Source organism: Scardinius erythrophthalmus (assembly GCF_964197995.2).
Source record: "Scardinius erythrophthalmus genome assembly, chromosome: 8".
Taxonomy (NCBI): Eukaryota; Metazoa; Chordata; class Actinopteri; order Cypriniformes; family Leuciscidae; genus Scardinius; species Scardinius erythrophthalmus.
This window is the reverse complement of record NC_138228.1, coordinates 2,879,782-2,892,802: the sequence shown is the minus strand read 5'-3', so window position 1 is coordinate 2,892,802 and position 13,021 is coordinate 2,879,782. Positions and strand designations below refer to the sequence as shown.

At 37.7% G+C, this 13,021-nt stretch overlaps 1 protein-coding gene across 3 annotated transcripts in view; it reads right to left on the bottom strand.

The window, feature by feature from the left end:
• The window catches only part of kctd15b (potassium channel tetramerization domain containing 15b), a gene marked incomplete at its 5' end in the record, with an annotated part of 33,818 nt that overhangs the window by 6,857 nt on the left and 13,940 nt on the right, over positions 1-13,021 (bottom strand). For all 3 annotated transcript variants that reach the window (XM_081373076.1, XM_081373075.1, XM_081373074.1), the window contains one exon: positions 4,009-4,314. In XM_081373076.1, the coding sequence (XP_081229202.1) occupies positions 4,009-4,314 (306 nt within the window). The remainder of the gene's footprint in view (positions 1-4,008; positions 4,315-13,021) is intronic.

Genomic DNA, 13,021 nt, shown 5'->3' with positions numbered 1-13,021 from the left:
TATTGTCTGGTTTCAGCGATATCTAAAGCAGCGCGACATGCTAAAGCAAGCAGAATGCATTCTGACAAGATCACAGTTATTAACAGGGAACTTCCTCAAAGTTATGAAAAAACTTTCTTCCAGTAACGTTAACGTTCATTCGGAGGTTTCCAGTGTTTACGTAATAATGTTTTCCAAACGCTGACACAAAATCGTTATCTATTCATCATTCACCGGACTTTTTTTAAACACTTTTTAAATGTTACTAGTTTTAGAACGTTCAAAAGTAACAATCTCGTAATGTTTGCAAAACGGAATGTTCCCTTAACAGTTTCATAACCAATAAAACACGTTTTTAGAACATTAAAAAAACTGGAACATTCAGAAATGACGTTTTAATGGGAACTTTTGCTAAAGAGCATCTCTGTTATCTGGGATGGTGGATGAGTAAAAGATGATTGTAAATATATTCATTATTGAGAAATGTTTGTGTGTGTTTCTGCATATTAGAGCATTGCATCATTGGCTTGAACAGCAGTCGAATCTCTCTCGTGGCCCGTGTGTGTGTGTGTGTGTGTGTGTGTGTGTGTGTGTGTGTGAACAGTTCTGTTTAAAAGAGACGCATGCTTCAGCAAGAAACAGAGAAATGAGCTTCAGTCACTTCACAGAAATAAACTCGTTTTAGAAAAGAAATAGAGCTTGAGCGAGCAAACAAAGAGAGGGCAGACGGAGACTGACTGAAACACAGAACTGTTGTGTTAGTTGATGCAGCCAATTAATTATATTGCAAGCCATTTAGAAATCTATAAAAGAAGCATAAAGGGGTTGAGGCTGTTTGAGAAAGTGTAAGTATGGTATTAAAAAATGCAATACGTGTATTTCAACCGCTCTGGGCGTTGTTACGTTGGAGTCTTTTTTAAAAGGGAAGAGCTGTGTCTTAAAAAGGAGAAACGTGTAAATTATGCATTTCATTTTCTAGCCTCTCTTTTCTTCTCGCTCTTGCCTTTTGTTTTTGAGGGAGTGAAGAATTAGGGCTGCACATAAAAAGGCGTTTTGTTGCGTGTTTTACTCGAGCCTGAGGGGGCGCTGTCGAGGTGTGTGTGTGTTCACGTTAGTTCAGATACAGGTTAAGCCTCGTTCTCATTAACATATATCATAGAGATGAAATGTATGAAAATATTGGTTATAGTAACCAAAACGATCACGATTATCAATTTTATCACGGTATTGTTCAAATGTGCTGGAAATGTTGAGAAACCACTGAAATTATGTTTTGTCGAAAACCAACAAACAACATAAAATAACATAACAATAACAATAAAATGAGCTCGTTTTGTTTGCATAAACATTAGAATAATAACATCATAAATGATGGCCGGATTTTAAACGGACAAGAAATATTGGTTGGATGACGTACAACATCACATTTTATTGACGTACAAATACAGTTTTGACAAAAAAAAGTTTATTGTAAAATGATAAACCTCACATTTCAGGCCTTTGAAATATGTTTTTTTTTCCCCTTAAAGGGATAGTTATATATAACGATTATATGTGTCTGAAAGAAGAAAGTCATGTACACCGAGGATGACTTGAGGGTGAGTAAATCATGGGCTAATTTTCATTTTTGCGTGAACTATCCCTTTAAATTTTGTTTTATTTTTACCAAATTTTGTGTTTTCTGAATTACATTTTAATGGTTTAATTAAATGTTAATGATCAAAAAGCATGTCTAATGAATTGAATTCATAAAAACAACAATTTTAATAATAATCAGAAATTCTTGAGTATTTTAACAAAACATTAATTTAATTTGTTTTAATCACAAACTTTTTTGTCAAACAAAGTGCTGCACAACAGAGATTTATAGTCAAATGAAAACATGGAAGAAAAATTGATAATTCATAAAAAAATTATGTATTAAAAATAAAAAATGTATTATTATTATTAGTGTTAGTATTATTATTACATTGAGATGTAGCTAAATTCTACTGTACAACAGTAATATATTTCTGTCACAAATTTTTCAAGTTAAACCAAACTTGTATTTTGACGGGTTGCCATGAAGACCTCTGAGTTTTTATGACTGGATTTCGTGATTCGTCCGCATTTTCTGTCTCGCGGTAATCATTTTCAACATGATAATGATAATCATTCAATGATAATCAAATGTTTCTTGAGCATCAAATCATCATATTAGAGTGATTTCTGAAGGATCATGTGACACTGAAGACTGGAGTAATGATGCTGAAAATCCAGCTTTAATCACAGGAATAAATTACACTTTACTATATATTCACATAGAAAACAGTTATTTTAAATTGTAATAATATTTTACTGTTTTTACTGTATTTTTGGTCAAATAAATGCAGCTTTGGTGAGCAGAAAAGTTTTCTTTACTAACCTCAAACGTTTCAATGGTAATGTACATTTTGGTTAAATGAGATATTTTATGATATATGATATTATGTCAGGACTAAACCTGTGATGCCGAAAAACACTGTCTAGATAGGCAGCACTAGTGTCAGCCACACATCTAGTGATGATGAACTTGTTATTTATTTCGGCATTTACACTGATTTTCTTAAAGGAACACGTCAACTTTTTGGGACTTTAGCTTATTCACCGTATCCCCCAGAGTTATATAAGTCCATACACACCCTTCTCGTCTCCGTGCGTGCCGTAACTCTGTCTGACGCACCCACCGCTAGCCTAGCTTAGCACAAAGACTGGAGGTAAATGGCTCCAGCTAGCATACTGCTCCCAATAAGTGACAAAATAACGCCAACATTTTCCTATTTACATGTTGTGATGTGTATAGTCACAGCGTGTACAAATAACAAGGTCACATGAGACACAGCCATCTTCTAACCGTATACATACTGGGAACTATATTCTCGGAAGGCGAAGCACGGCTACTTCTGCGGAGTGATTTCTGCGCCTGAGAAGCCCCGTGGTGAGGAGCAGAGTTCGCTCAGAGTTGGAGTAAATCACTCCGCAGAAGTAGCAGTGCTTCCTAATGATATCCCCCAAGGGTAGCATGTACAGAGTGAACAACAACAGTCCTAGTACTGAGCCTTGTGGTACGCCATACTGAACTTGTGATCGATATGACTATCAATATGTATATCAATATATACTAACTGATAATGGTCAGATAAGTATGATTTAAACCATGCTAATGCAATTCCACTAATGCTAACATAATTTTCGAGTCTATTTAAAAGAATGTTGTGGTCGATAGTGTCAAATGCAGCACTAAGATCGAGTAACACTAATAGAGAGATACAACCACGATTGGATGATAAGAGCAAATAATTTGTGACACTTATGAGAGCTGTCTCAGTACTATGATACAGTCTAAATCCTGACTGGAAATCCTCGCAGATACCATTTCTTTAGGAGCATAGTTGTGAGGATACTGCCTTTTCTAGTATCTTTGACAAAAAGGGTAGATTCGAGATCGGCCTGTAAATGACCACTTCACTTGGATCAAGTTGTGTTTTTTTAGTAAGAGGTTTAATAATAGCCAGCTTAAAAGTTTTTGTTACATATCCTAGTGACATATCTAATCACTCCGCCCATGTAGCAGTGCTTCGCCTTCTGAGAATATAGTTCCCAGTGTGTATACGGTTAGAAGATGGCTCTGTCTCATGTGACCTTGTTATTCGTACACGCTGTGACTATACAAATCACAACATGTAAATAGGAAAATGTTGGTGTTATTTTGTCACTTATTGGGAGCGGTATGCTAGCTGGAGCCGTTTACCTCCAGTCTTTGTGCTAAGCTAGGCTAGCGGTGGGTGCGTCAGACAGAGTTACGAGAAGGGTGTGTGTGGACTTATCTAACTCTTGGGGATAATGAATAAGCTAAAGTCCCAAAAAGTCGGCGTGTTCCTTTAAATCCGCCCACGTAAAGACTAGGCAGAAGAAACGTGACGTTCCTCATGCAGGAATAAAGCGTCCTGAATGCTGTCTGGAGCAGATAAGAGCAGCACACCAGTAAATATCCACAGTAAACGTCTTTACCTGCACTGAGTTCAGTCTGCAGTATCCGTTCAGCGGGAAGCGGATGACGTGCGTCGGGTCCTGGTTCCAGCCAGCGTTGACCGAGTTACACATGACGTCGCCGGTCTCGGGGAAGACCTCCTCGATGAGCACCTTCTCCCCGCTGAGGGCGATGCGCTCGCCGAGGTCAGGGGTCACGCGCACCACCAGGCAGTCGCAGGGTTGAGCCAGGCGTCTCTGCTCCCGGTCCTGCTTCCAGCGCTCCAGCTCCTTGATCATCGGAGACAGCTGGTAATATCGCGCCTCCTCGTACAGGAGGTGGAATTCCTGAGCAGAGACGTTCAACATTAGAATATATTTCAAAATCTCCACATTTTAGATCTAAACATCCTTAGTTTAAACAAGATGTATTTACTTGAGAAGCATTTTTTTTTACAATAATATATATATATATATAATTATTGATATTTAAGGAAACTAATAATTTTAATCAGCATGAATTCATCTAAAGACACTCATAATGTTACAAAAGATTCTATTTTGTTTTGCTGTTCTTTTGAACTTTCTATTCATCAAAGAATCCTGAAAAAATTTATGAAAGAAATTTATACTTTTATTCAGCAAAGACGCATTAAACTGATAAAAAATGACAGTCAAGACATTTACAGACTCAAATAAATGCTGTTTTTCCTGAAAAAAAACAGTTTCCACCAAAATATGAAGCAGCACAACTGTTTTCAACACTGATAATAATCATAAATGTTTCTTGATCATCAAATCCTCATATTAGAGTGATTTCTGAAGGATCATGTGACACTGAAGACTGGAGTAATGATGCTGAACATTCAGCTTTGATCACAGGAATAAATTACATTTGACTATATATTCACATAGAAAACTGTTAATTTAAATTGTAATAATATTTCACATTTTGATCATATAAATACAGCCTTGGTGAGCAGAAGAGACTTTTAAAGAAACTTCTGAATGGTAGTGTATCAACTGTTGATTTTAGAGAGTTTTTCTCCTGTATTTCAAACATTTTGCTAGATTTATGGTAATAAAATAAAATAAAATCACTAACAGAACAACACACACACACACACACACACACACACACACACACACACACACACACACACACACACACAAGAGATCTTCATGGATCTCCAACAGGTGCAGGATCAAAACTAAAGATGAGATACAGATATTATTTATAAATAACAATAATAATTGTGTTGCTGTTGAACGGGTTAAGGGTCGCATCCGTAGAATGAACAACAATAAATAACACACACAAAATGCAGTCAAATCCTAGGTTAAAAATACAAAATAATTATTCTTAAAGATTATTATAGTCTTTTCAGTGGACAATACATACATAAAAGACGTCTACGCTCTCTAAATAAAAGTGTTGTTTGCCCATGCAAATATTCAAGTTTATTATTCAGAAATTAAATTTTAACTATGAGTGATAGTGATGCTATTACCTCAGACGCCACTACACAAGTTAACATATAAAAAATCTTTATTTTAAAGAGATAATTATACTCTTTTCAATGTATGTTTACGCTTTCCAAATAGTCACCAACTATTGAGCAAAGATGATGCTATTCCTGCAAACGCCTCTGATTAACAAAAAACAAAATAAGAAATAAAACCCAGCGATACACATGTTTAGTATTTAGAAATATAATAGTTTTAATAGCAATAGTGTTGCTATTACCTCAAACGCCACTACACTTCTAAGTTAAAATATACAAAATAATAATTTTAAAAAGAGATATTTTTTCTTTTTTTTGTATGTTTATGCTTTCTAAGTAAAATACAATCACCAACTTTGAGCAAAGGTGATGCTATTACTGCAAACGCCACTAATAAATAAAAAATAAATAAGTACATAAATAAAAGGCAGTAAATGAATGAATGTTTCAAATCAGTGTGTTTGGGGTGCGGGGTGTGTGTGTTGCTCAGAGGGGCATCAGAGGGGCATCAGCGCGGCCCGCGGGTCACAGTCGAGACGTTTGGCAGGATCTCATGTGCTCGTTGGAGCCCGTCAGTGAACGACCTCGAGGCTTCGGCGTTTCTTTATCCAGGCAGACAACAGCAGACTGCCAAACTCTCTCTCTCTCTCTCTCTCGCCCGTTCTCTCTCTCTCTCTCTCGCCCACTCTCTCTCTTTCTCTCTCTCTCTATCTATCTCTCTCGCCCACTCTCTCTCTCTCTCTCTCTTTCTCTCTATCTCTCTCGCCCACTCTCTCTCTCTTTCTCTCTCCCTCTCTCTAGCCCGCTCTCTCTCTCTCTCTCTCTCTCTCTCTCTCTCTCTCTCTCTCTCTCTCTCTTCCTCACGGGGATCTTGCCAGGGCTTTTTTGCCCCTTTCAGTTTTTCCTTAATTTCCCACAAGTCCAGATGGTACTATTCTTCCTCGTCTCTCCATCTCGGGAGGAGCTGAGGTGTGGAAATGATTGGAGTTCATCTGAGGATATGGTTTTGTGTGCAGAGTAATCTGCATAAAGATTAATACAAACAGTCCTGAACTGCACACAGCCTGAATGGAAACTAAACTATGACTGATTGTATTCGCAGGTTTCTCTGCAGAAACAGACAGTGAAGGATCAGCCGTTTGACACGCTAATAATAGTCTTGTTTATATCGTTGCATAATGCAAACTACATTTTCACACAGCTCTATAAAGTCGGATATATTAACTTCACCTACATATACACAGAAAAATCACATAAACTGTTGAGATTTGCTATATTGGATTAATTGCTTTGATATTGTGACAGAATATATCACACAGATCTATGTATAAAGTTGGATATAGAAGTATCATCTGCAAACACACAGTATACCTGAGTAAAGCAATATATATTCTATATAGCAAATCTCAAATGCTTGATTGCTGGTATCGTCACGAAATAAAAACTATATTATCACACAGATCTAATCTGCTAAACGCAGAGTTTAGGATATTATAAACATTAGCATCATTTTCTGTAAAAGCACTAAACGCATCTAAACGCATTATAAAACACGGCAATCGGTTTCGCCTGGAACATTTCAGCACTAATCCAAGCAGAAAATATTTTCAAAATTACATGCTTTAAAAATAATAATTGCAAGTGGACATTATAAGGGGAAAATGTACATGAAAGTATATATAACTGGTCAAGACACGTCTCTAACCTCCATACATGGATGGTTATTCAATATACGTGTTAAAAAATTTAAATCACTGTAATTGGACATTATAATGGAAAAATGTATATGAAAGTATATATAGCTTTAGCTGGGACACGTCTCTAACCTCTGTACATGCTTCAAGTTTAAGCACTCCATATATATATAAATGAGACTATTATAAAACAGGGCAATCATTGTTTCCATGGCACATTTCAGCATTAGTCTAAGCAGAAAATGCTCGAATTGCAATATAAGCTTTAAAAAATAACTTTACATTGTTCAAAATCATTGCAAGAGGACATTATAAAGGGAAAAATGCACATGGAAGTATCTCTAACTTTGGATGGGACACGTCCTAACCTCTTTTCTTTTGGCGCATGTCTTTTTTCTTTCGCCCTTCACACTGCGGATGACAACACGCATGCGGCGCCTCAGCGCTGGAGGGAACGGTACGGTATTAAAGAAGCTCCGCATGCGCCTGGATCTCTGTTTTCAACAGGACTCGTTCTCTAACGCTCTTCCTACAGTCGAGCAACACGATGGAGAGATACGAGAGAGGTGAAGAAAGAGACATGATTCGCTAGCCCGAATTCCCATGTTCAGGCGATCCGACAGGCCTGTTGTGATCCAAAATAATGATCTTACTCGATTGCCCATCGGCAAGACAACATCTCACAGACAGAGAGAGAGATAGAGAGAGATATTCCCCCGACTCCGTCTAATACGTATAAGAGATGACCATTTCTCTTTGATTCTTGTCAAGCACATGCTGATGTAGAGGTCAGATCCGTCACACAAACCTTGGAATCAAAACTGACTCTTTACGGTCTTGCTCATCGGATTTATCATGAGCGATTCATGTTATTCTGAAAGCAAGACATGTTTTATAATCGCTGCTAGTGGTCACAAACCAAACAACATCAGTTATTGACTCGAGCAGCTTGACAACAGATAATCTCTGCTGCTTTTCTCCCTGATAGATGCAAAGCATATTCCACGTTCACATTGATTTAGCGAAACGCAGGCGACCGCGGGCCATGGCAGTCACGATGCCTCACGGACACGCTTTACACCGTTCGCATTTCTGTCTGATTTCACACACATTGATCATCAGATCAAACCAGTCCAAACGGGGTTCTTTGTCCAACTCAAGAGAGAACAACAAAGCGAATCCAGATGAAGATTAAAAGACGTAACGTGTTTACATCACATTTCTGCATGTTTGGAAGGGAGAGTTCATCCGTGAGGATAAATGTAACACATTGTTTCAAAGCGGCTTTACATTAAATGCTATGTATTGTGAAAAGCACTATGCAAATACACTTTTGAACTGAATATGCCATATGCAGTTATTCATAATGAATCATAATGAATCAATTCAAGTCATTTCTGTGGTTCAGATATATGAACGTGATTTGCTAATACAGGGAAAACACTTCAATGTGACACAATCACAGCCAATCAGAACATATTTGATACTTGTATATAAATATATATATATATATATATATATATATATATATATATATATATATATATATATATATATATATATATATATATATATATATATATATATACAGTGCTATGCATAAGTTTAGACACCCATGCTAAAGTTGACTAAAAAGAGGAATAAAAAATCATCTTTTGGAAATTTTTTGGAACTTAATGCCTTAATTATTTTTTTTGGGAAAAATCCAACCTTTAAGGACACCAATTTTCTTTGTGAATGAATAATGTATCGTGAATAAATAAATGTTCTTCCTTAAAATACAGGGTGCATAAGTCTGGACACCCCTATGTTAAATTCCCATAGAGGCAGGCAGATTTTTATTTTTAAAGGCGTTACTTCATGGAGCCAGGATACTATACATCCTGATAAAGTTCCCTTGGCCTTTGGAATTAAAATAGCCCCACATCATCACATAGCCTTCACCATACCTAGAGATCGGCATGAGGTACTTTCCATAAGACCATCTCTCAATGCAAATCAAACTAGCTATTAGGCTAACTGAAATAAAACCATGCCAATCTCTAGGTATGGTGAAGGCTATGTGATGATGTGGGGCTATTTTAATTCCAAAGGCCAAGGGAACTTTATCAGGATGCATAGTATCCTGGATCCATGAAGTAACTGGCCTTTAAAAATAAAAATCTGCCTGGCTCTATGGGAATTTAACATAGGGGTGTCCAAACTTATGCACCCTGTATTTTAAGGAAGAACATTTATTTATTTACGATACATTATTCATTCACAAAGAAAATTGGTGTCCTTAAAGGTTGGATTTTTCCAAATTTTTTTAATTAAGGCATTAAGTTCAATTTCCAAAAGATGATTTTTTATTCCTCTTTTTAGTCAACTTTAGTATGGGTGTCTAAACTTATGCATAGCACTGTATATATATATATATACACACACGTCTATTTTAGACCAATAATATTGCACTATGGGTGGGACTACCAAACAGAACAGAAATAAAAACCAAGAAACTAAAAATATTTCCTGATCTTCATCGTTTCATGTGTTTGCAGCTGGACAAAACAAAACCTCAATATTGCATGAAAGAGCTGTTATTACTAGTCCTTTTTTAAGACTATGCAAGTATGTGAACACACATTTACTTAGGTGTGCTACACAATTTTTTTGCATTACGACTTCCGGGAGGCGCCATGTGAGAGTAGGATGCGTGCGAAGGCAGCTCCGTAACTTTTCATTTATTTGTGAAGCTACCCAAATAATATTTTATTTTCACGTCATTAAGTTTTAAATACCCATTTAAGATGCCAAATAAATCCAAAAAAACTACAGAACAAACGACTGAAACCCCGAAGGACACTCAGGATGACAATGGAAGTGAGGCTAGCACCGTGGCTAACAAGGCAGTGCTAGAGGGGATAGCTGCTCTACAATCAAATTTCCAACAATTTAAGTCAGAGATAGTTGAGGCTATCGACAAGAGAATAGATCAGTTCTCGATCACCATTAGAGCTGAACTAACTGCTCTCAAAAAAGATACTGATGTCACTATCTCAGCCATGAAAAGCACGGTGGATGTCCAAGCTAAAACAATGGCAGAGCTCGAACGTAGCGCAACTTTTACTTCCGACACGGTCTCCCAGCTACAAAAGGACGTTGAAAAGTTAACAAGCAGCGTCTTGCAGCTCACAGAGAAATGTACGGATCTGGAAAGTCGCAGTAGACGGCAAAACCTGCGCATTCTGAATATTAAAGAGGGCGAAGAGGCCGGGCGCAAGCCCGCTGACTTTATTGCGCACCTGTTGAAAAACGCACTTTCGTTGGAAACTCTACCATTGATTGACCGCGCCCACAGATCCTTGAGAAAACGCTCCGACAATACCTCATTTCCCCGGGCCTTCATTGCTAGGATGCATTACTTTCACGACTGGCAGGATATCATCCGAAAAGCTGCTCAGCTCAAGTCCATCACCTACAACGGAGAGAAACTTCTGATATTCCCGGACCTCCCAGCGGCCATATTAAAACAACGCGCCAGCTTTAATAGGGCTAAAGACCTGCTTCGAGATCGTCCAGGGGTCCGCTTTGGATTTCTATACCCAGCGAAGTTACGGGTCACACACAACGGAGAAGAAATGTACTTCACGGACCCGGTAAAGGCGTTCGCGTATGCAGAGCAACACTTCGGTGAGGGTAACGTGTCGACATGATAATCTCTCCTCCGATTGAAACTTTGTAAACAGGCTAATAGAATGCGGGCTGGAGCGCTTTTCGGACAGTTACAATGATGTGCTCCTCTTCTTTTTTTTTTTTTTTTTTTTTTTTTTTTTTTGACGTGACTTGTTTAATACGCATTGTGTATATGCTTCACGGTTCGAATTTGTAAAAGACTGAGCTGCCTATGTTTGCAGACGACCATCTATAAGACCCATAGGAACTGTTCACTGAGCTCCTGATAGTCAGCTAACTTCGGTCAAGTTTATTGTATCTTGGTAAAATTCTGATCTGATGTTTAAGCAAGCCTGTGTTCTCAGGTACGTTGTTCTTTTGTTTTCTCTTTTCAGTTTTGTTGTGATAAGGGATCGCGGGAGGGGATGTTTAATCGGGTTCCGTCTGTGGGTGCGTACCGCGGTGAGGGGAGGTAACAAATGCAATGACTGATGGCTGCCACTCAGAGTATGACACCTGATAGAGGGGTGGGAGCGTTGACTTTTTCTTCCTGGAACGTTAAAGGCCTAAACAATCCTGTTAAACGGAGTAAAGTTTTGTGTCATCTAAAATCTATGAACACTGATATTATATTTTTGCAAGAGACACACTTTAAAAATGACTCTCACTCTAAGTTGAGAGCCAGATGGATAGGTCAGTCTTTTCACTCTTCTTTTGCATCCAAGGCTAGGGGTACTGCTGTTTTAATAAGAAAGGGGGTTCCGTTTAAACATAGGACTACGATTACAGATAAGGAGGGGCGATTTATTATAGTTGCGGGAGAAATATTTTCAACACCCATAACCTTAGTTAACATCTACGGACCAAATTTTGATGATCCTCGCTTTTTTCAAAATGTGTTTTCAAAGATTCCCGATATATCGAGTACTAATTTAATTATAGGAGGAGATTTTAATTGCGTCCTGGACCCATATTTAGACAGATCATCTGCTCAACGTGCTTCCCCCTCTAAGTCCAGGGACTTTCTTAACATGTACATTAAAAACTCTAATGTTGGTGATGTATGGAGGCTAGCCAATCCAACTGGGAGGGACTACTCCTTTCATTCACAAGTCCACAATGTTTATACCCGTATAGATTACTTTCTAGTTGACTTTAAGTTAATTCCTTTTACGTTCAATGCCACTTATCATAACATTCTAATCTCGGACCATAGTCCAGTTACATTTGCTCTAAAACTATCAGAAATTGTAACAACTCAACCATTGTGGCGGGCAGACCCCTATTTATTAAAGGACACAAAATTCTGTGAGTATTTGCGTACACAACTAGAATTATTTTTTGAAACTAATGATCAAGCGAATACTTCCCCTTCTCTCTTATGGGACACCTTTAAAGCTTATTTACGGGGCTGTTTTATCTCCTTTAAGGGTGCAAAAAATAAACAAAATGCAGCAGCTTTACAATCTTTAGAAAGACAGCTTTGTCAATTAGATAATGAGAATGCTACAACACCCTCTTCAGAACTGCACAAGAAAATATTAAATCTTAGATATCAGTACAATAAGATTATATCTGAAAAGTTTTCAAGATCTCTAATGTTTATGAAACAAAAATATTTCGAACTTGGTGATAAGCCACACAAACTGTTATCCAGACAGTTGCGAAAGCTGGAAAATGACCGTATAATTCATCAGATCAAATCGGAATCTGGGAATTACTTATTTTCTCCTTCAGAAATTAACAATCGTTTTAAACAATTTTATGAATCATTGTATGCTAGTAATACAAGTGATGATCCCTCCATCATGGAGACCTTTTTAAACCGCTGTAATCTACCAACGCTAGACCAGGAAGATGGAGAATTTCTGGGAGCTGACCTAACATTAGATGAGTTAAAGAGCACTATAAAGTCACTTAGGGGAGGTAAATCCCCCGGCCCCGACGGAATCCCTTGCGAGGTATATAAAACATTTACTGATTTATTGGGGCCCTATATGCTTAAAATGTTCTCTCAGGCTCTGGAGGTGGGACGACTGCCTCAGTCGTTTAATGAAGCGGTTATCACAGTCCTACCTAAGAAGGGCAAGGACCCTGAGGAGGTCGGGGGGTATAGGCCAATTTCTCTCATTAATGTGGACCAAAAAATTTTAGCTAAGACATTAGCCATTAGACTTAATACGCTTTTAGGAAAATTAGTGA